Source organism: Sciurus vulgaris (genome assembly GCF_902686455.1).
Source record: "Sciurus vulgaris genome assembly, chromosome: 7".
Taxonomy (NCBI): Eukaryota; Metazoa; Chordata; class Mammalia; order Rodentia; family Sciuridae; genus Sciurus; species Sciurus vulgaris.
The window spans coordinates 110586408-110606775 of record NC_136467.1 but is presented as its reverse complement, the minus strand read 5'-3'; the positions used below and the strand labels follow the sequence as shown (position 1 = coordinate 110606775).

General features: G+C 39.8%; 1 protein-coding gene across 2 annotated transcripts in view; it reads left to right on the top strand.

Moving 5' to 3' along the window:
* LOC306666315 (putative adhesion G protein-coupled receptor F2P) overlaps positions 1 to 20358 on the top strand; it is a 42858-nt gene extending 22500 nt beyond the window's left edge. The window contains exons 6-10 of one of the 2 annotated variants that reach the window (XM_079148304.1): positions 845 to 2206; positions 6563 to 6604; positions 14794 to 14853; positions 17243 to 17318; positions 18466 to 20358. In XM_079148304.1, the coding sequence (XP_079004430.1) occupies positions 845 to 2206; positions 6563 to 6604; positions 14794 to 14853; positions 17243 to 17290 (1512 nt within the window). In that variant the 3' untranslated portion in view covers positions 17291 to 17318; positions 18466 to 20358. Of the gene's footprint in view, positions 1 to 844; positions 2207 to 6562; positions 6605 to 14793; positions 14854 to 17242; positions 17319 to 18451 lie in introns of both variants that reach the window. The other variant, XM_079148303.1, reaches the window with a different exon arrangement.
* The last annotated feature ends 10 nt before the right edge of the window (positions 20359 to 20368 follow it).

The window sequence follows — 20368 nt, the reverse complement described above, 5'->3', positions numbered from 1 at the left end:
TATTCTCTGAGCTTTCACCTCAGTATTTCTAGCGTCCAGCTAGCAAGTGCTCAGTAAACTCTCAATGAAGAAAGAATGAATAAATGAATGAATAACACATTGAATCAATAAACATTTATAGACTGCATTTACTTGGGACTGTGGTGGACACTGGAGTCTGCTTTTCCAATGTATATTCTGGCTACTGGAAACTTCTAAGAAACATTCTTAGGTTTGGCGGAGAGAAAGATCTTTCTTATTTTTATTTGTGAGTTAGAGCTAGTTACGAAAACAAAAAATAATTGCATGCAAAGAAAATGGCATACCTATCCTCTGCAGAAATGTGCAATGGAACTAGATCCATTTCTTTTGTTTTTGAGGTTCAAAGCCAAAGGTAGTTAAAAAGAAGCTTCAGCCTCTGGGGTCATTATCCTATTTACTATGTTCCTGTACAGGATCTTGCAACAGTTGGAATTTAACAGATGTTAGTCACATGATGAGTACAGTAACAGAGTAAGCAAATTGTAGTTTTTGCACATTGTAACTTTTGTGAAGTGGAATTGATGATAGAAATGAGCATGTGAAAGCTGTCCAACCGGCTGCATTGCAGGAGTTGGAGGTGGGCACGGCAGGCGATTCCCTGGTAGCTTTATCCTTCATGCATGCAGATTGCCTGGGGATCTTGTTATGGTGCTATTCTGATTTATTAAGGCTGGGGTGGAATCTGAGATTCCCTGTCTCTAAGAAGTTCTCAGGGGATGCCTGTGCTGCTGGTGGGAGGACCACACTTTGTAAAAGTGCATCTTGAACGTGTTGAGGGCTGTTTCAGCATGGCTCAGTACTAATCCCATTTCTTCACTGGCAGAGTTACAGCGCCATGGCCAACCACATTCTTAACAGCAAAAGCATTTCAAACTGGACCTTCATTCCTGACAGAAACAGCAGCTGTGTTCTGCTTCACTCAGTCAATTCCTTTGCAAGAAAGCTCTTTGTAAATAAACATCCCATCGACATATCAGACGCCTTCATTCATACCGTGGGTACCACCATATCTGGAGACAACACAGGAAAGAATTTCACTTTTTCCATGAAAGTTAATGACACCAGCAATGAAGTCATTGGGCAGGTGTTGATTAGTCAAGAAGAACTTAAGAAGGTGCCTTCCCCTTCTCAAATCATCAGCATTGCGTTTCCAACTCTTGGGGCCATCCTGGAAGCCAGTCTTTTGGAAAATGTCACTGCAAATGGCCTTGTTCTGTCTGTCATTTTGCCCAAAGAACTTAAAAGAATTTCACTGATTTTTGAAAAGATCAGCAAGTCAGAGGAAAGGAAGACACAGTGTGTTGGCTGGCACTCCCTGGAGAGCAGATGGGACCAGCAGGCCTGTAAAACGATTCAAGAAAACTCCCAGCAAGCTGTTTGCAAATGTTGGCCAAGCAAGTTGTTTACCTCTTTCTCAATTCTTATGTCACCCCAGACCTTGGAAAGCCCAATTCTGATTTACATCACATATGTAGGCCTGGGCATTTCAATTCTCAGTTTGATCCTTTGCTTGTCCATTGAAGCCTTGGTGTGGGGTCAAGTGACGAAGACGGAGATCTCCTACTTACGGCACGTGTGTGTCGCTAACATTGCAGCCACCTTACTGATGGCTGATGTGTGGTTCATTGTGGCTTCCTTCCTCAGTGGTCCAACTGCACACCACAATGAGTGTGTGGCGGCAACATTTTTTGTTCATTTCTTTTACCTTTCTGTGTTTTTCTGGATGCTTGCCAAGGCACTTCTCATCCTCTATGGAATTCTGATTGTTTTCCATACGCTGCCCAAATCAGTCCTGGTGGCATCTCTCTTTTCAGTGGGCTATGGGTGCCCTTTGGTCATCGCTGTTATTACGGTTGCTGTCACTGAGCCTGGCAAAGGCTACCTACGGCCAGAGGCCTGCTGGCTTAACTGGGACACCACCAAAGCCCTCCTGGCCTTTGTGGTCCCAGCTCTGGCCATTGTGATAGTCAACCTGATCACAGTCACACTGGTCATCACCAAGACTCAGCGAGCTGCCATTGGCAGTTCCATGTTCCAGGAAGTGAGAGCCATTGTGAGAATCAGTAAGAACATCGCCATCCTTACACCACTGCTGGGTCTGACGTGGGGATTTGGAATAGCCACAGTCATTGATGACAGATCCCTGGCCTTCCACGTCATCTTCTCCCTGCTCAATGCATTCCAGGTAAGTCCAGATGATTCTGCTCAAGAATGAAGTCAGGGAATATGTGAAGAAGTTTTGTGATCCAGACCTTGTGGCATCAGATTATATAAAAGACAAGGAAAGCATATCGAGTAAAAAAATTAGTCTCTGTTCCAGAAAGGCCTGGATTTGAATTTTCACCCTCTTATTTACTAATGATGTTCAACAAGATCTTGTAATATTTACTTAACTTTTTCAAGCATATTTTCCTCATACATAAAATAGGATATAATATCGCCCTCTTCACAGGGGCGTTTGGAAAATGAAATAAAATCATGATTGGGAAAGCCTCAAAGTACTATCACCAGCAGGCTTCTAATACGCTGACTTGTTATTGTTGAGAAAGTGAACAATAATACCTCTTCCAAAATTCAGGGTATATAACTGGAGGTATCAAATTTTACATGTATTGTATCTTCTGCCACTTAGAATTTTTGGTTACCATTGAAAACAATCTTATTTTAAGAAAGTGTATTTATTGAGTGGCATTAAAAATTGTTTCTCTTCTCTAATATCTTGTGTGAATTAACAATGTTTACAGTTTCATGTGTATCCTTGATAAATTTTCTGTGCTATTAAAAATATTTTACACAATATAGGGGTTCAAACATAATGTATATTGTCCTACGAAGTTTGGTTCCTTACTTAAAACTGCACCTTAGAGGGGCTCGGGTTTTAGTTCGGTGGCAGAGCGCTTGCCTAGCATGTGTGAGGCACTGGGTTTGATTCCCACCACCACGTAAAAATAAACAATAAACAAATAAAATAAAGATATTGTGTCTAACTACAACTAAAAAATATTAAAAAATGCACATTAGAATTTTATCAGGTTATACATATGTCCCTTTAATGACTGCATAGTACTCCATATTTAATAATTTCCTTCTCGATTAGAATTTTGTTTTCCACATGTTTTCCTTCTAGGGTGTATCGATGAGCCAAAGTTTTTATATTGAATATTAATTATGTAGATAGCAAATAATTGAAAGGAAAGCTTTTGAAACTCTAAATGCCTCTAAAATATTTCTTTTTTTCTAAATGTATGTGGTAACCTGCAAGATTTTTTTCAAATGTTTCAATTAATAATAGAGCTTTTAGGTCAAATATAGACTCGTTTTTGTCCTTCAAATTTTAAATATAAATGATTTCATTTTACAAAAAAAAAAAACACTTTGATGCTTTTGAGAACAATATTAACAACAGCCAATGCCGCACACTTCTATGGAAACTATTAATTGTACTCTAGTTTTATATAGCAAATGTAATTATCAGTTAGTAATTATCAATTCCTGACACATGTTTACAAAACTAGTCATAAATAGCACTGAGGTGAAAACCCAGTTTTCCCAAGTCTCAGTTCAGCATACCCCACACCTGTCTTCCGTGAGACCTTAGCTCAAGTCTCACTCCAGAGCAGTTTCCTTTTCTTGTCTCTGTGGGGCCATCTCGCCTGTGACTTTTCCTCTGGACTAGGCTGTGAGCACTTTTACCTACCATACTAGGATCAATTGAAGTTTCCATTCAGTTTCTGCCTTGACTCTGGGCCAGGAGCAGGTTGGGGCTGGGTTTAGAAGTCAGGGGAGAGCTGAGAGCAGGGTGTGGGTGAGGGCCAGACACAGGGGAGAGCAGACGGCAGTGCTGGGCTGGAGCTGGCTGTCCTGGCTCATGGAAATTGATATATTTTCAGGAATTGTGAGAGCTGGATGTGAACACAGTCCTCAGTAAAAATAAAAATGTATAGACTTACCATGAAACCAGTTAAAAACAGAGGTCATACTTCAAAACGAATCACTTCCTCATCATTTGTCTACATTTTACTATGCTCTTGATTCAGGTATGCTATATCCATATGGTGGAAATACTGAAGAGTGAAGTGCTACTGCCCATTTCTTCCTGCCTTCATGTTCAGCCATGTTGCAGTGTTAGATTTAATTAGCCCTAGCGGGAGCATTTAAAACCATAGAGATGGGCAAATGCTACAGATTAGAAGAGTTGATAGTTATTTACCTGCATAGCATTGGGTCAAGACATCCTTGGGATGCCTAGTGAAGGAGGAGAGGGAAAGGAGTCAAAAATGGATCCACTGAGGCGGGAGACACAGAAAGCTGGGTGGGAAGAAGCAGGGAAGCAAGTCTGAGGGTGAGAAGATACAAAGGGTGGCTGGGGCTGACAGAGCAGGATAGAGATTCTGAAACATGCTGGGAGGCCCAGAACATGTAGGAGAAAGACCCTTCCAAAGCTTTCCTGGTCCTAGCCCTGTGGGAGTATCTCCATTGGCTTAACGCTCAACCATCCCCTCTGCTATGGAGGTGTGCTATGCAGTCAGCTGCTATCTTAGTGGTCTATAGTAACTTCTGGTTGGCATCCTCTCCTGTTATTTATGGAGAGTGATTGTGGGCTGGGTGAGGTTTGGGGACCCCTGATAGCTGTCTTGATAGGAGAAAAATAAAATAAAGCACACTTATTAAAATCTGGGGAAACACCTTGGGATTTACTTGCTCAAATTGTGGTTTATCCACTAAAGGAAATGCAAAGATGCTGCTGGTGAATTCTTCTTAGGTATATTCTCTTGTTCCTTCTCCATCAGATATTAAACTTTATGGCTAATCTTTTGACTAAATCTTCTCAATGATATTTTAGGTAACCTTCCCCAAGGGGCACAAACCAATGAAAAGTGATTTTAATTGAACCTTTCCTTAACATATTTATGACTATATAGGGGCAGAGTGCATCATAAAGTTATTAAACATGTACTCGATACAGGGACACCATACTTATTGAGTATTTATTTTGTGCCAATCATTGTGCTACATGTTGCAGATACAAATATAAATAGGTCAATTCCAAGGAATTTAAAGTCTTATTAGGAGAAAAACTTCTTAAGAGGAGTACTAAGGTTCTTTAGCCAAAGAATGCAGATTTTGTGGCAGAACCGTACTAGAATTGTGGTTTCCAGAGCTTTAAAAATTTTAATTTCTGGGCCAACCTCATTTTGATCCTGATTTCAAATGCATTCCTGACACCAAAACCAGGCTGACAAGTATTTGTCCCAAGCATCTTTATAAGAATAACACTTTGTAATTCAGTGGACCATGCCACATATGACATTTTCTTAGTAGAAGCAATGATAGATTTCAATAATTACCTTGTAGGCCAGGAGTCACAAAAAAAGAGCAATCTGATAAAAGTTATGTGTGGAGCAAGCTGTTGAATGTTTGTTGGATTAGGCTGGATGGAAAGGTATATATGTTTGGGGAGTGAATGAGCTGTGTGGCTGTATACCTGTTCCTGCAAAGTCCTCTATCTCTCAAGTGGACTGTTGTCAAACTGTTAGCAGTAAGTTGGTTGTTGTTCTCACCCATGGATCTGGTTGTAACATCCTTATGGTGCCAGTTATGTTAAACTCAAGAGGCTTAACAGGCTTCTGGCTGCATTTACATTCACTTATGAAACTGGGGCAACTTCATAAGGAGGCCTAAATACAAGGTAATTATCTCACTTCCCTTTTTGACCTATAGTTTAAGTAATTGAACAGTCAAGAAATTTTTTTTTTTTCCTAATGGATGTTGCTATCACTAATTGAAAGTGAAATCTCTGAGTTTTCTTTTCCTTATCTGAAAAATAGGACTACTCCCTGTCCTTCCTTCCTTCAGGATAGTTTTGTGCCAAAGTGTGGTGAAAAAATTAAGAAACTCAAATGGGCTAACACTGTATAGGAACAGTCTGCTTTTCATTTCATGGGATCCTTCTCTTGTATGAATGATAGGAGATAGAAGAACCAATCAATTCCCTCTATAGCATCTTATTTGGAGCAGCTGCAATATGTTTAGAAAGTCAATCTATTTATGACAATTTTTCTGAGGATGCATATATTTTACTTTTTCCTTTGCAAGTTTTATAATATTATTTGCTGTGGATGGGAGAAGGAGGTTGAGAGTGTCCTGGGAAGCTGAGCACACCTCTTTTTGTTCTTTGCTGTGGAAGTTCCTTTCATTACTTTTTGTTGAGGGACTGTAAGGCTGCTGACCATTGCTTAACATTCCCAGGACTCTCTTGGAACATTATATTTCTATAAGAGGAACAAATTCTGCTAAATGATTAACACTTTTATTTTGCTCACTTCAAAACAAATCCCTTCAATATTCCTGTATAAAGCAGGGAACTTGTTCTGTTTGGTTTACTGAGAATTCACAGTGTCTTAAAAGAGAAAATTAGGATCTTAAAATAGGAAATTAAAAGATCTCTTTTTACCAAAATAGTGGTGGAATGATAAATACTTGTATTTGTTATTGTTATCAATTTGCAAATGACTCCTCTTCCCTTTTTTGTCTTTCACAGGGTTTCTTCATCCTGGTGTTTGGAACAATCCTGGACCCGAAGGTACTGTATATAAGTTCTTTTTTTTTTTCTGCATTAGCAGTACTTGGCCCTGAGATGCTCACTTGTAAAGTCCACTGAATGTCTTTCACCTCAGTCATGTGTAGAGACACATGAGTAGAGTCTTGTTGTTCCTTCTAACGAAGGTGACGTCTACTACCTTTTGAGTTCTTTAGGGGATAAGTGTTTTAGGCACATTAGTTCTAATCCTTAAAATGAACTTGGGTATTACAATTTTCAATTTTACAGATAGGGAAATAGACTCAGAGTGATTAAGTAGCTTGCTCAGAACCCTATAGAACCCCCCCCCCCCCCAAGATCTATAGGGGCAGAAAAGGGCTTTATTCAATCTCTCGAAACTGTCTTTGGGAGGATCAATCCTTGGCTTGGAGGCTTTACTGTAGGAATTGTCTCCAATGCACAGCACAGAGCTGTTCATGAGGGATCCATTGTCCCTTCCCTTTGGCTGGGTACAGATAGTGCAGCTCAGCAGGTCAGTGTTAGGCAATGAATGCTTAAACTAGAGTTGCTACTACCGCTGTTGTGGGATCACCTCCAACCCAGCCTTTTGGGGCCTGGTGTTACTTGATTTTTTGCATTGAGGGGGCTGATGGTTTGAACTTAGGTCATGGAACTACACTTTGGCTGCAGAATTGGTTGGAGGAATAAGTTCTTGGCTTCTAACTTGAGGAGCAGTGGACTAAAGGAAGGGAATTCTCCAAACAGAGATGAGTGTTGATAGGTCGTAAGTGGTGAGAACAAATAAAGGTTAAACAAATGACACCTCAAATGTGTGCTGAGGTTTCTGAGGTTGCTCTCTTTCCCTTATACTGTGCTGCCTCTTGGATTAGCAAACAACCCTCCCAGATATAGATACAAATACCTTCTACCAATTAAAATAGATTAATTTGCAAAGTAAAAAGGGATAATACCAGGTTAGATATGCCAACAAAAATGACAACAACAAAAACAAAACTCATCTTCACTGCAGAGTTGTGGATTTTTAAAAACTGTGGATGCTATTCTATTATTAGGTTGATATTAAAGGTTTGTGAAAGAGAATTTTCACATTGGTCCTTTCATTGTTTTATAAGGATATCATATCAACCTAGTAAAAATTACTCAGAGGTCAAAGTATATTCATCTTGATATTTCTATGTACCCAGTGGTTTCCAACTTAACAGTTTCAATTTATGAAATTTTCACTTTATGATGGTGCAAAAGTGAAATGCATTCAGAAGAAGCTTTATTTCAAATTTTGAATTCTGATCTTTTCCTGGGATGGAAATGTGCAGTGTGATACTATCTCACCAGGCTGGGTTGTGGCAAGTCCCTGTCAGCCAGGAGCTGCAATGGTAAACAGCTGATACTCCACTGTGTTGCTAAGCTATGGTGTTCAGAAGGCTAAGCAGATTAAGTTTAACTTAGGATATTCAACTTACAATGGGTTTTGTTATGGTTTGGTTATGAAGTGTCCCCCTTCACCCAAAGCATCTGTGTTAATGTAGGAATATTCAGAGGTAAAATGATTGGATTGTGAAAGCTGTAACCTAGTTTGAATCCCAGGAGGTGGGTATGCCTGGAGGAAGTGGGTCACTAGGGAAATGCCCTGGAAGGGTTGTTCTTCCTGGTGGCCCTCTCTGCTTTCTTTCTTTTTTTTTTTTTTTTTTTTTTTTTAATTTTATTGTAAACAAATGGGATACATGTTGCCTCTCTGTTTGTACATGGCGCAAAGGCATACCATTTGTGTAATCATAAATCCACATACAATAATGTTGTTTGATTCATTCTGTTATTTTTTCCCCTTCCCCCCACCCCTCCCACCCCTCTTTACCCTCTATACAGTACTTTCTTCCTCCATACTTGCCCCCCTCCCTAACCCTAACTCTAACCCTAACACTAACCCTTCCCTCCCCCCCATTATGTGTCATCCTCCACTTATTAGCGATATCATTCGTCCCTTGTCTTTTTGAGATTGGCTTATCTCACTTAGCATGATATTCTCCAATTTCATCCATTTGCCTGCAAATGCCATAATTTTGTCATTCTTTATGGCTGAGTAATATTCCATTGTGTATATATACCACAGTTTCTTTATCCACTCGTCAATTGAAGGGCATCTAGGTTGGTTCCATAGTCTGGCTATTGTGAATTGAGCAGCTATGAACATTGATGTGGCTGTATCTCTGTAGTATGCTGATTTTAGATCCTTTGGGTATAGGCTAAGGAGTGGGATAGCTGGGTCAAATGGCGGGTCCATTCCAAGTTTTCTAAGGAATCTCCACACTGCTTTCCAGAGTGGCTGCACTAATTTGCAGCCCCACCAGCAATGTATGAGTGTACCTTTCTCCCCACATCCTCGCCAACACCTGTTGCTTGTATTTTTGATAATCGCCATTCTAATTGGGGTGAGATGGAATCTTAGGGTGGTTTTGATTTGCATTTCTCTTATTACTAGAGATGTTGAACATTTTTTCATATGTTTATTGATTGCTTGTACATCTTCTTCTGTGAAGTGTCTGTTCATTTCCTTAGCCCATTTGTCGATTGGATTATTTGTATTCTTGGTGTAGAGTTTTTTGAGTTCTTTATAGATTCTGGAGATTAGTGCTCTATCTGAAGTATGATTGACAAAGATATTCTCCCACTCTGTAGGCTCTTTCTTCACATTTCTGATAGTTTCCTTTGCTGAGAGAAAGCTTTTTAGTTTGAATCTATCCCAGTTATTGATTCTTGCTTTTATTTCTTGTGCTATGGGAGTCCTGTTGAGGAAGTCTGGTCCTAGGCCGACATGTTGAAGATCGGGACCTACTTTTTCTTCTATAATCTGCAGAGTCTCTGGTCTGATTCCAAGGTCCTTAATCCATTTTGAGTTGAGTTTTGTGCAGGGTGAGAGATATGGGTTTAGTTTCATTCTGTTGCATATGGATTTCCAATTCTCCCAGCACCATTTGTTGAAGAGGCTATCTTTTCTCCATTGCATATTTTTGGCGCCTTTGTCTAGTATTAGAAAGTTGTATTTATTTGGGTTTGTGTCCGTGTCCTCTATTCTGTACCATTGATCGACCTGTCTATTTTGGTACCAGTAGCATGCTGTCTTTGTTACTATTGCTTTGTAATAAAGTTGAAGTTCGGGTATTGCGATACCCCCTGCTTCATTTTTCCTGCGAAGGATTGCTTTAGCTATTCTGGGTTTCTTATTCTTCCAGATGAATTTCATGATTGCTTGCTCTATTTCTGTAAGGTACATCATTGGGATTTTAATTGGGATTGCATTGAATCTGTATAGCACTTTTGGTAGTATGGCCATTTTGACAATATTAATTCGGCCTATCCAAGAACATGGGAGATCTTTCCATCTTCTAAGGTTTTCTTCGATTTCTTTCTTTAGTGTTCTGTAGTTCTCATTGTAGAGGTCTTTTACCTCTTTTGTGAGATTGATTCCCAAGTATTTTATTTTTTTCAATGCTATGGTGAATGGGGTAGTTTTCATAATTTCTCTTTCTGAGGATTCCTCACTTATGTATAAAAATGCATTGGATTTATGAGCATTGATCTTGTAACCTGCCACTTTACTGAATTCACTTATGAGTTCTAACAGTTTTCTGGTGGAATTTCCTGGTTCCTCTAAGTATATAATCATATCATCCGCAAATAGGGATAGTTTGAGTTCTTCTTTTCCTATTCGTATTCCTTTAATTTCCTTGGTCTGTCTAATTGCTCTGGCTAGAGTCTCAAGAACGATATTGAATAGGAGTGGTGAAAGAGGGCATCCCTGTCTTGTTCCAGTTTTTAGGGGGAATGCTTTCAGTTTTTCACCGTTTAGAATGATATTAGCCATGGGCTTAGCATAGATGGCCTTTACAATGTTAAGGAATGTTCCCACTATCCCTATTTTTTCTAGTGTTTTGAGCATGAAAGGGTGTTGTATTTTATCAAATGCTTTTTCTGCATCTATTGAAATAATCATGTGGTTCTTGACTTTAAGTCTATTGATATGGTGAATTACATTTATTGATTTCCGGATGTTGAACCAACCTTGCATCCCTGGGATAAAACCCACTTGATCGTGGTGCACTATCTTTTTAATATATTTTTGTATGCGATTTGCTAAAATTTTATTGAGAATTTTTGCGTCAATGTTCATTAATGATATCGGTCTGAAATTTTCTTTCCTCGATTTATCTCTGTCTGGCTTGGGTATCAGGGTAATATTGGTTTCATAGAATGAGTTTGGGAGGGTACCCTCCTCTTCTATTTCATGGAATACTTTGAGAAGTATTGGAATGAGCTCTTCTTTAAAGATTTTGTAGAACTCGGCTGAGAACCCGTCTGGTCCTGGACTTTTCTTTGTTGGTAGGCTTTTGATGACCTCTTCTACTTCATTACTTGAAATTGATCTATTTAAATTTTGTATGTCCTCCTCATTCAATTTAGGCAATTCATATGTCTCTAGAAACCTGTTGATGTCTTCGAAATTTTCTATTTGGTTAGAATATAGATTTTCAAAATAGCTTCTAATTATGTTTTGTATTTCAATCGTGTCTGTTGTGATATTTCCTTGTTCATTCCGAATTTTGGTGATTTGGGTTTTCTCTCGTCTTCTCTTTGTTAGAGTGGCTAAGGGTTTATCAATTTTTATTTTTTCAAAGAACCAACTATTTATTTTGTCAATTTTTTGTATAGTTTCTTTTGTTTCAATTTCGTTGATTTCAGCTCTGAGTTTAACTATTTCCTGTCTTCTACTACTTTTGGTGTTGGTCTGTTCTTCTTTTTCTAGGGCTTTGAGCTGAAGTGTTAGGTTGTTTATTTGTTGATTTTTACTTCTTTTATTGAACGCGCTCCATGAAATAAATTTTCCTCTAAGTACTGCTTTCATAGTGTCCCAAAGATTTTGATATGATGTTTCTTTGTTCTCATTTACCTCTAGGAATTTTTTAATTTCCTTCCTAATATCTTCTGTTATCCATTCATCATGTATTAGCATATTGTTTAATCTCCAGGTGTTGGAGTAGCTTCTGTTTTTTACTCTTTCATTTATTTCTAACTTCAAACCATTATGATCTGATAGAATACAAGGTAGTGTCTCTATCTTCTTGTATTTGCTTACATTAGCTTTGTGGCATAATATATGGTCTATTTTAGAGAAGGATCCATGTGCTGCTGAGAAGAAAGTGTATTCGCTCTTGGTTGGATGGTATATTCTATAAATGTCCGTTAAGTCTAAATTATTGATTGTGTTATTGAGATCTATGGTTTCTTTGTTCAATTTTTGTCTGGAAGATCTGTCCAGTGGTGAGAGAGGCGTGTTAAAATCACCTAGTATTATTGTGTTATGGTCTATTTGGTTTCTGAAATTGAGAAGGATTTGTTTGACATACATGGATGAGCCACTGTTTGGGGCATAGATGTTTATGATTGTTATGTCTTGCTGATTTATGGTTCCCTTAAGCAGTATGTAATGTCCTTCTTTATCCCTTTTGACTAGTTTTGACTTGAAGTCCACCTTATCTGTAATGAGGATGGATACCCCAGCTTTTTTGCTGAGTCCATGTGCATGATATGTTTTCCCCCATCCTTTCACCTTTAGTCTATGTGTATCTCTTTCTACGAGGTGAGTCTCTTGCAGGCAACATATTGTTGGATCTTTCTTTTTGATCCAATCTGCCAGTCTATGTCTTTTGATTGATGAGTTCAGGCCATTAATATTCAGGGTTATTATTGAGATATGATTAGTATTCCCGGTCATTTGGTTCATTTTATTTATTTATTTATTTATTTATTTATTTTGAGACGACTTGGTTCTTCCTTTATTTGACAATTCCTTTAGGATGGTTCCTCCCATTGCTGATTTGTTTCTTTGTTTTTCATCTCTTCCTCATGGAATATTTTGCTGAGAATGTTCTGTAATGCTGGCTTTCTTTTTGTAAATTCTTTTAGCTTTTGTTTATCATGGAAGGATTTTATTTCATCATCAAATTTGAAGGTAAGTTTTGCTGGGTATAAGATTCTTGGTTGGCATCCATTTTCTTTCAGGGCTTGAAAAATGTTGTTCCAGGCCCTTCTAGCTTTTAGGGTCTGGATTGAAAAATCTGCTGATATCCGTATTGGTTTCCCCCTGAATGTAATTTGATTCCTCTCTCTTGCGGCCTTTAAAATTCTGTCTTTATTTTGTATGTTGGGCATTTTCATTATAATGTGCCTTGGTGTGGGTCTGTTGTAATTTTGTATATTTGGAGTCCTATAAGCCTCTTGTACTTGATCTTCCATTTCATTCTTCAGATTTGGGAAATTTTCTGATAGTATTTCATTGAATAGATTGTTCATTCCTTTGGTCTGTTTCTCGAAGCCTTCCTCAATTCCAATAATTCTCAAATTTGGCCTCTTCATGATATCCCATAGTTCTTGGAGATTCTGTAAAAATATGGAACGCTTCACGATTTTGCGTGTCATCCTTGCGCAGGGGCCATGCTAATCTTCTCTGTATCGTTCCAATTTTAGTATATGTGCTGCCGAAGCGAGCACCCTCTCTGCTTTCTGACCTCACCAGGAATCAAGCAGCTTTCCTCCAACAGGCCCTTCGTCATGATATGTGGCCTTATCTTTGATGCAAAGTAGTGAACTCAGCTCACTGTAGACTGAACCTCTGAAACAGTGAGCCCCAAAGAAATTTTCCCTCCCCTAAGTTGTTCTTGTTGGGTATTTTGGTCATAGTGACAGAGAACTGACTGAAACATGTTTATGGGGATACAATCCCATCGTCATTCAAGCAGAATCTGTACTAGCTGTGTGCACTTGGGGAGTCCTTAATGTTATAAATTCCAGTTCCTCAAAAGGTAAATACTCAAAAGCATCACAGAAGCCTACATGATTGACAGATGAAAAACTATATATTCTAGTAGTCACAAAAAAACCCCAAATAGTAGTTATCTGGGTGCAGTGGCTCATGCCTATAATCCCAGCAACTTGGGAGGCTGAGGCAGGAGGATTGAGAGTTCGAAGCCAGGCTCAGTAACTTAGTGAGGCCCTAAGCAACTCAGTGAGACTGTCTCTAAAAAAAAAAAAAAAAAAAAAAAAAAAAAAGACTGGGGATGTGGCTCAGTGTTTAAGGGCTCTTCTGGGTTCAATCCCTGGTACCAAAACAAAAACAAAAACAAGTTGTAGTCAGTCAAAAACAGTGAGCATGTATCCCCATATGTGCTTACTATTAATTTATAAAGTATGAATTAAGTACATTATGAAACATGGAATCATGGAATTAAAAAAAATGACAACAAAAAATGTAAGTAGAAGTTCCAATTTATCTTCACAAATCCCAGCGGACACTTGGTGCACTAGCCCCTGACCCCTCATTGGACCTTGGATGTGACAAGGAATACTGCCTTTTCAGGGAAGAGTAAAGTCATCCTGAGCTGGGAGGATTTTGGCATGTATTAATTGTGAAGACAAAACTTATACAAGGCCTTGGAAAGTGAGTAACATTTTGCACAGTAGAAGGAAAAGGCAGAGGAAATAAGAGGAACTATATTCAACAGGAGAGGACAGGATAATCTGGAGGTAGGGATTGTGAATTCAAGTTCTTGTTGCTTCTCTTAGTAGCTGGAAAGCTTTGGATGTCAATCTTGGAGACTGATTTTCCTCAGTTGTAGAATAGGGATTATACTATCTATCCTGTAGGATTGTTTTTCCTGGTAAAACAAGATGACAACTGTGAAAAGCACTTTAAAGTTATAAAACCAAATATAATTATTTATTGTTCTCATTTCTTTGGTTCCATGGATTGTAGCTATGTTGTAGCGTAGTTTCCTCTTTCTTCTAGAAATGGTTGGAATAATTGACAAACTGTGGAAGTGATTAACAAGAGTTCCAAAAGTAAAGTAAAATAAATAAAATAACACCACTTATGTCTGAAATCCTCAAGCCTGTGGCCAACTGCACTTCTTAGCCCTTGGGTCCATGCTTAAGTTCCTGTACATGAGTCTCCTAAGCCAGCTGCTCCTCTCCGGTCTCCCTGCCAGGTCTCCAGGTCTCCATTCCTTCCCAGACCACTCCACCAGGTTACTGATCCTTCTGTGTTCTACCAATAGGACCTGGCTGGTAACACTGCCTTGTCACAATATTTGCCAGGTTCAGGTGCATGTATTAACTTCATATAACCTTTTAATTCTTAACTCCTTTTGTTAAATATTCAGATAAGAGAAGCCTTAAAGGGTCGAGTGAACTCTGTGAAATGGATTGCCAGAATATCAGAGGTAAAGCTTCCTGTACATTTTTGCCTTGCTGAAGTAGCACTGCCACATTCTGTGATGTGTCTTTTCCCCAAGCGAGTGCCTGTTTGTGCTGTTCATCTTCTTTCTGAGTATGAGAATTACATGCAGAGAAATAAAAGTAAGCTTAAATGCCCTTAGAGGAGAGAGACAAGGTGGCAGGTATTGAAGATGTGAAAGAGCACAGGACGAAAGAGAGAAATGAGGGGAGCTGAGAAATCAGATCCCACGAGCCCACTGGTTCTCTACCGGTCATTTGCACCACATCCGAGGTGTGAAAATTTCAGGGAAGTATATTCTGATCCCACACAGAACGTCCTGAGAGTTTGGTTTTCATGAAGGGCCAGTTGCCACAGTTACTGGAGTTAAGTAGGCTGGGGGCTCCTTCAGGGCTATTGTAGAGAAGCTTCAGTCATCTTTATGTGGTAGGATGGACTATGACATGCCTTTTAACATGCGTTCTGTTCTAATAACTTAGAAACCATTATTGTTAAGCAAAGTTGTTCTGAGTGAGTGAAAACCTAGGAATTTCTAAATGGCAGCAAAAAGGGATTCAAGACTGACCTAAAAGAAATAGACCCAGCAACAAGAGAGAAGGTGACCTAGAGTTTCCCAGGCCCATCTGAAAGGACCAACATCACCCGTGAAGGGTTGGTACTACAGGAGATTGGCACATGGTGGGTGACAGGTCATTCTGGGACTGTGCTCCTGTGGCCTTGTGGAGCAGCATTGCCTTTCCCCAAGTCCCTTGCCTTTCAATTCTCTTTCCTTTGATTTCTTTAGTCCCCTTCTTATCTTCTCTCCTTTTTCTTCCATTTCTTTTCTTATTCCATTTATCCTTACTTTTACCTAAGCTTTGATCTTGTTCTTAGTCCTTGGTTTCCATACCTGGGAGATTGCTTCTCTACATTCCTTCCAGCTAAGAAAAAAAGAGATAAAAAAGGTCCAAATTTACTAAGAATTGACACTAATAATTATCTACAGCAGTGGTTTTCAACCTCAGATACACATGAGAATCAACTGGGAAGATTCAAAAATGGGGGTACTAGGTCACACTCCTAGATGGGTCTGCAGTGTGCCTTGGGCTTGTTTTGAAAGCTCCCCAGGTGATTCTAATGTACGGTCAAGGCTGAGGAGCATTCATCAAAAACCTTCTGAAAGAATCCTAGCTTCGTAAATGCTGCTTCCAACCAGTGCACCTGATTTAGGTATCCCCCACTTTCGCCTGTCCTCTGTCATGGCACTGTTGGGGCAGTGTCTCAATTGCTTCTGGGTTAGCACTGCTTCTATTCTTATGTGTTTTCATTATTGGTCCATTCAGACCACCAAAGGGAAAGTCTGCCCTTCAGTGACAAAAGAAAAAGCTTCATCTTGTCCATTTCTCTTTGGTCTTTACATGAATAAGTCCAAACGATGCTCAGTACTTTATTGTCAGCTGTCAATGGACTGTGTCAGTGGTTTTCAATGCCAGCTGCACATTAGAAGCACCAGGAAACTTTAAAAAACAACATATTCCAGGCCTCACTCAATAAAAATTAAATCAAGAAACACTTGGGTGTAGGGCCTAACTAAGCATGTCTTTGAGCTCTTGCAGTAAGTCTAATGTACAGTTGGGGTTAAGATCCACTGGTCTAAGTACTAGGTACTTTTCTTCTCACTTCTTGAAATCCTGCCTGCATTCTGCTCACTAGCTGATTATTAGCTTTATCACCCTGCTCAGAGGATGGAAGTAGGCATATCATCTGTTCTCCTTTCCAGCTTTGTCAGTCTCTGATTTGTAGGTAGCAATCTTCTACATCTAGATTTAACTCACCCTGGGCAGTACTTGCCTGGACAGGATCAGTCACAGAACCCTACACCCAGGATATTAAGTGTGCTCATCTGTAGTAATATTAGAACAAACATAATGAATTAGCCTATGTTAACGTGATAGTGAATCTACTCGTGCATGAGTCTGTTACTTCTCTTAAGCAACATGAACCTAAAACATACCTAAAAAATATATTTTCGACACATGCACATCAGAAGGGAATGACTTTAATGTTGAGGATTTCAGCAGAGCAGATGAGAAGGGGTGCTTGGGGTCCGAGGACCGTTGTAGTGTTTCTCTTTATGCCACTGCACTGCATCCCTCCCCTCTACCCCACACTAGGGACTCTTTCAGGAGGAGGATCCAGGTCTGGCCAGAGAGGAGGAGGACCATCCAGGCTGATGCCTGTTCCTGTGTTGTTAGTGGTTCTATAGAGAGGAGAAGGGGTGAAGTTAAAGGATAAAATAAATCTCTGTGGATCACAATTCCTCATGAACTTTGAATTACTGTGATAATTGCAAAAGAACTAATAATGATAAGCACAATTTCACTTTGTCTTCGTAGGACCTTTCTTCTGAATTCTCTTGTCAACCCACCAAAGGGCCAAGCTAACAAACCATATGCATCCCTAACTCGGGAGGTGAGTACAAAGCCAGAGGGTCTCCATGCATGTGTCATGTGTGACACTTCTTTCAAAAATGATAATTCGATTGTAATTAGAACTGATTTTTTTCTTAGAGAGATTCTCCCATATAATCTATTCTTGCTTTGCTAGAGTTAGAAATTCATTCAGATTTCCAGTTCTTGAGCTACTGAAATTTTTGCCATCCCTGCAAAACTGTCAGGCATGTCTGAGAAGGCTTGTGAATTAGAGCACTAAGCACAGGTGCCTGCTCTGCTTAATTGCTCCCTCTCCTCCATCTGTCCCCTAGTTTCCCATTCCAGGACATCATAAATCATATCAGCAATATCCCCAAATTTCCCATTGTCACCTCTCTTTTTTTCTTGTCTTAAAAGATCAAGAAATGATGATGAAACCTATTTGTGAGAGGCCCTGGGGGTAATGTGAAAGTTTGTTTACACTTGAGGTAGTGTCTGAAAAATGGACAGAAAAATAGAAAGAGTCAGAGAAAGGAACCACAGGGGGAAACAAACACAGAGACATCTAGACAGAGGCACAAGGTGGTTCAGGGTTGGAAGAGAGCCATCTCAATACATGGGCATATGTAGGCACACTGTTCCAATCCTGTGTCCTGAAGAGAAGAGAGAGAGACAGACAGAAGAATCACAGAGAAAGGGGGATACAGAGAGGCTGAGCGGTGCATAGGGACACTCAGACACACAGAATGAGGCCGAGGGAATGGCTCAACACAGACAGGGACGAACACAGAGTGACTGACAGAAGCAGAGATGGAGGCAGAGGAATTCAGGCCTGCAGAGGGAGCCTCCCACCCCTCACTCCAGGCTCCCACAGCCTTTGGACTTTCAGCAGTGCCCAGGGCCTTGTGTAGAGAAATGGGTCTTTCCAAGAGAAGTTGTCCTTTCAAGGAAGCGGTCCAGCCAGAAAAAGATAGGAAGTGGAACTCAACACTTACAGGCAATAGAACAAGCATGTTCCCTGCATTCTGGAACGGCCTAAAGAGAAGAAACTCCATCTGCCAAGGGCAATTTACCCAAAGGTTCAAGAAAGAGTGAGTTTATAATGGGACTGTTGTGAAACCTTTGGGTTTTACTACATGTATATTAAAACTGTAATTTTCTGTTCTTGATAAGGTCTTTCATTCCAGGAATGGCAGAGCCCAAAGAAGAAATGTGCTTGTTCCTGTTTTCTTGCCAGCAGGGAGAATGAAGGAAATCTCGTGCCACGGAGCTGTCGGAGGAGGGAGTGAAGTGTACAGAGGATGGAAGTCCCTTCTCTGAGTTGTTCTGTGCTACTAAATATGTCTTGCCCAGGAACCATATATATGTATAGATATGACTTCTTTGTCCATAAGCCAAGTAAAATCATAGAGTTTTAAATCAGAAAAAAAAAAAAAATGCCTATTTCAAGTTAAAGAGACAGGAGTCTGGAGTTGTGAGCACAGTTAAGCAGGATTTGAGCCAGAGATAGAAGCCCAAGTCTGGGAACTCCTAGTTCTTGACTTTCTCTCCAAGACCAGGTAGCCACTGACGGGCTTTCTGCCTACACTTTCTGTCACCAACACTGTGTGTTTGAAGCCTGAAACGGGGAAAGGGAAGTATCATATTTCAAGGACAGAACTGCTAATTTTCTTAACTTTGTATGTAAACAAATTCAACCTTCAAACCAGGTGTTACCTGATAGAGAACAATGCTGTAGGTTGAAGCCCCCTTACAAAGTAAGCACACTGGTAGCTGTCACAGGAGAAGACCAGGGGACAAAGGCAAGGGGCAGTGGATGGTCCCCAATTATCCCACAAATAAACCAGTGTTACTGATGTTCCATTAGAAATGGGAAAGTGAGGCTCACTTTGTGCATGAGTAATTCTCTCTCTGTATTTTCTCCAAGGAATCTTCTTCTAAGTGGCAAATTTGAGAAAGCAATGATATAATAAAGAGACTGATCAGAAGGTAGAGAAAAAAAAAAAATGCATCAACCTGGAGAAAGAATTATCTTTCAAGAGGCAGTGCTCATATTGAGACAACAATAGCATCCCTCTCAAATGAAGTCAGAAAGTGGTTTGAATTTTCCTTTTAGCAATATACCTGGAGGGTCTCCTCAAGAGAAGGAGGTGGGATAGGCATAGTCCTGGTTTTTCTCAGTGCATAGATTGAGGCATAAAGAAATGCCACTTATCCAGAGTCAATATATTCAGATGAGGATGGAATCTCATGAAGCCAAATAATTAGACGATTGTAAATCAGGATGGACCTTAGGAAAGACTAAGTCTAATTGTCTCATTTTACAGATGAGGACTCTGAGCATGGGGGCAGAAGGAGGGATTGTTCTGTTGTTGACTGTGCATTGAGCAGTCACCGCTGGTATGAAAACACTATGGTGTACTCACTCCTGGAGATAGGATGGTGGGAAAGATACCCCACCATGTTCATCATTAACCAAGAATGGTCCATGGATGCTAAGAGCAACTACAGAATTATTTTGAAACCCTGTGAAGAAGTTGTGCTCACTCTTCTGCCGCCCCAAACTACCATGCACCATCTTGGAAAATGTCAAGGAACTGCATGGGATAGGTTGACTCCTGATGACCCTTGACAGGGACATATGCAATATCCTGCTTACACCTCACAAAGGGAGTAATGTGATCAGGTGGCCCAAGGAGGAATTGGTGCTAACACTGCCTAAGGCAGACCAATGGGTAGAGCATTTAATATATGGCCATCCTTGGGAAAGTCATTTACATTCCTTAGACTAGTTTTCTCTTCTATAAATTGAAGATAATAAAGCCTACCTCAGAGGATTACTGTAAAGATTAAATGCGCAATGCAGGTACTTAGAACAGTATTTGGTAAATAATAATTGCTCATTAAAAGTTAGGTTCATTAAATGTTAGATTTTTTTTACAGTGCCTGTGCATATGTACACGCATAAAAGCACACACAACACAAACAAATATACAGCCCTGCTCTTTGCATGAGTTTAAATGTAGATACCCTCATGGGAACTAGTTGATTGACTGCTAAATAGGAAGTAAGCATTCACATTGTTCAATG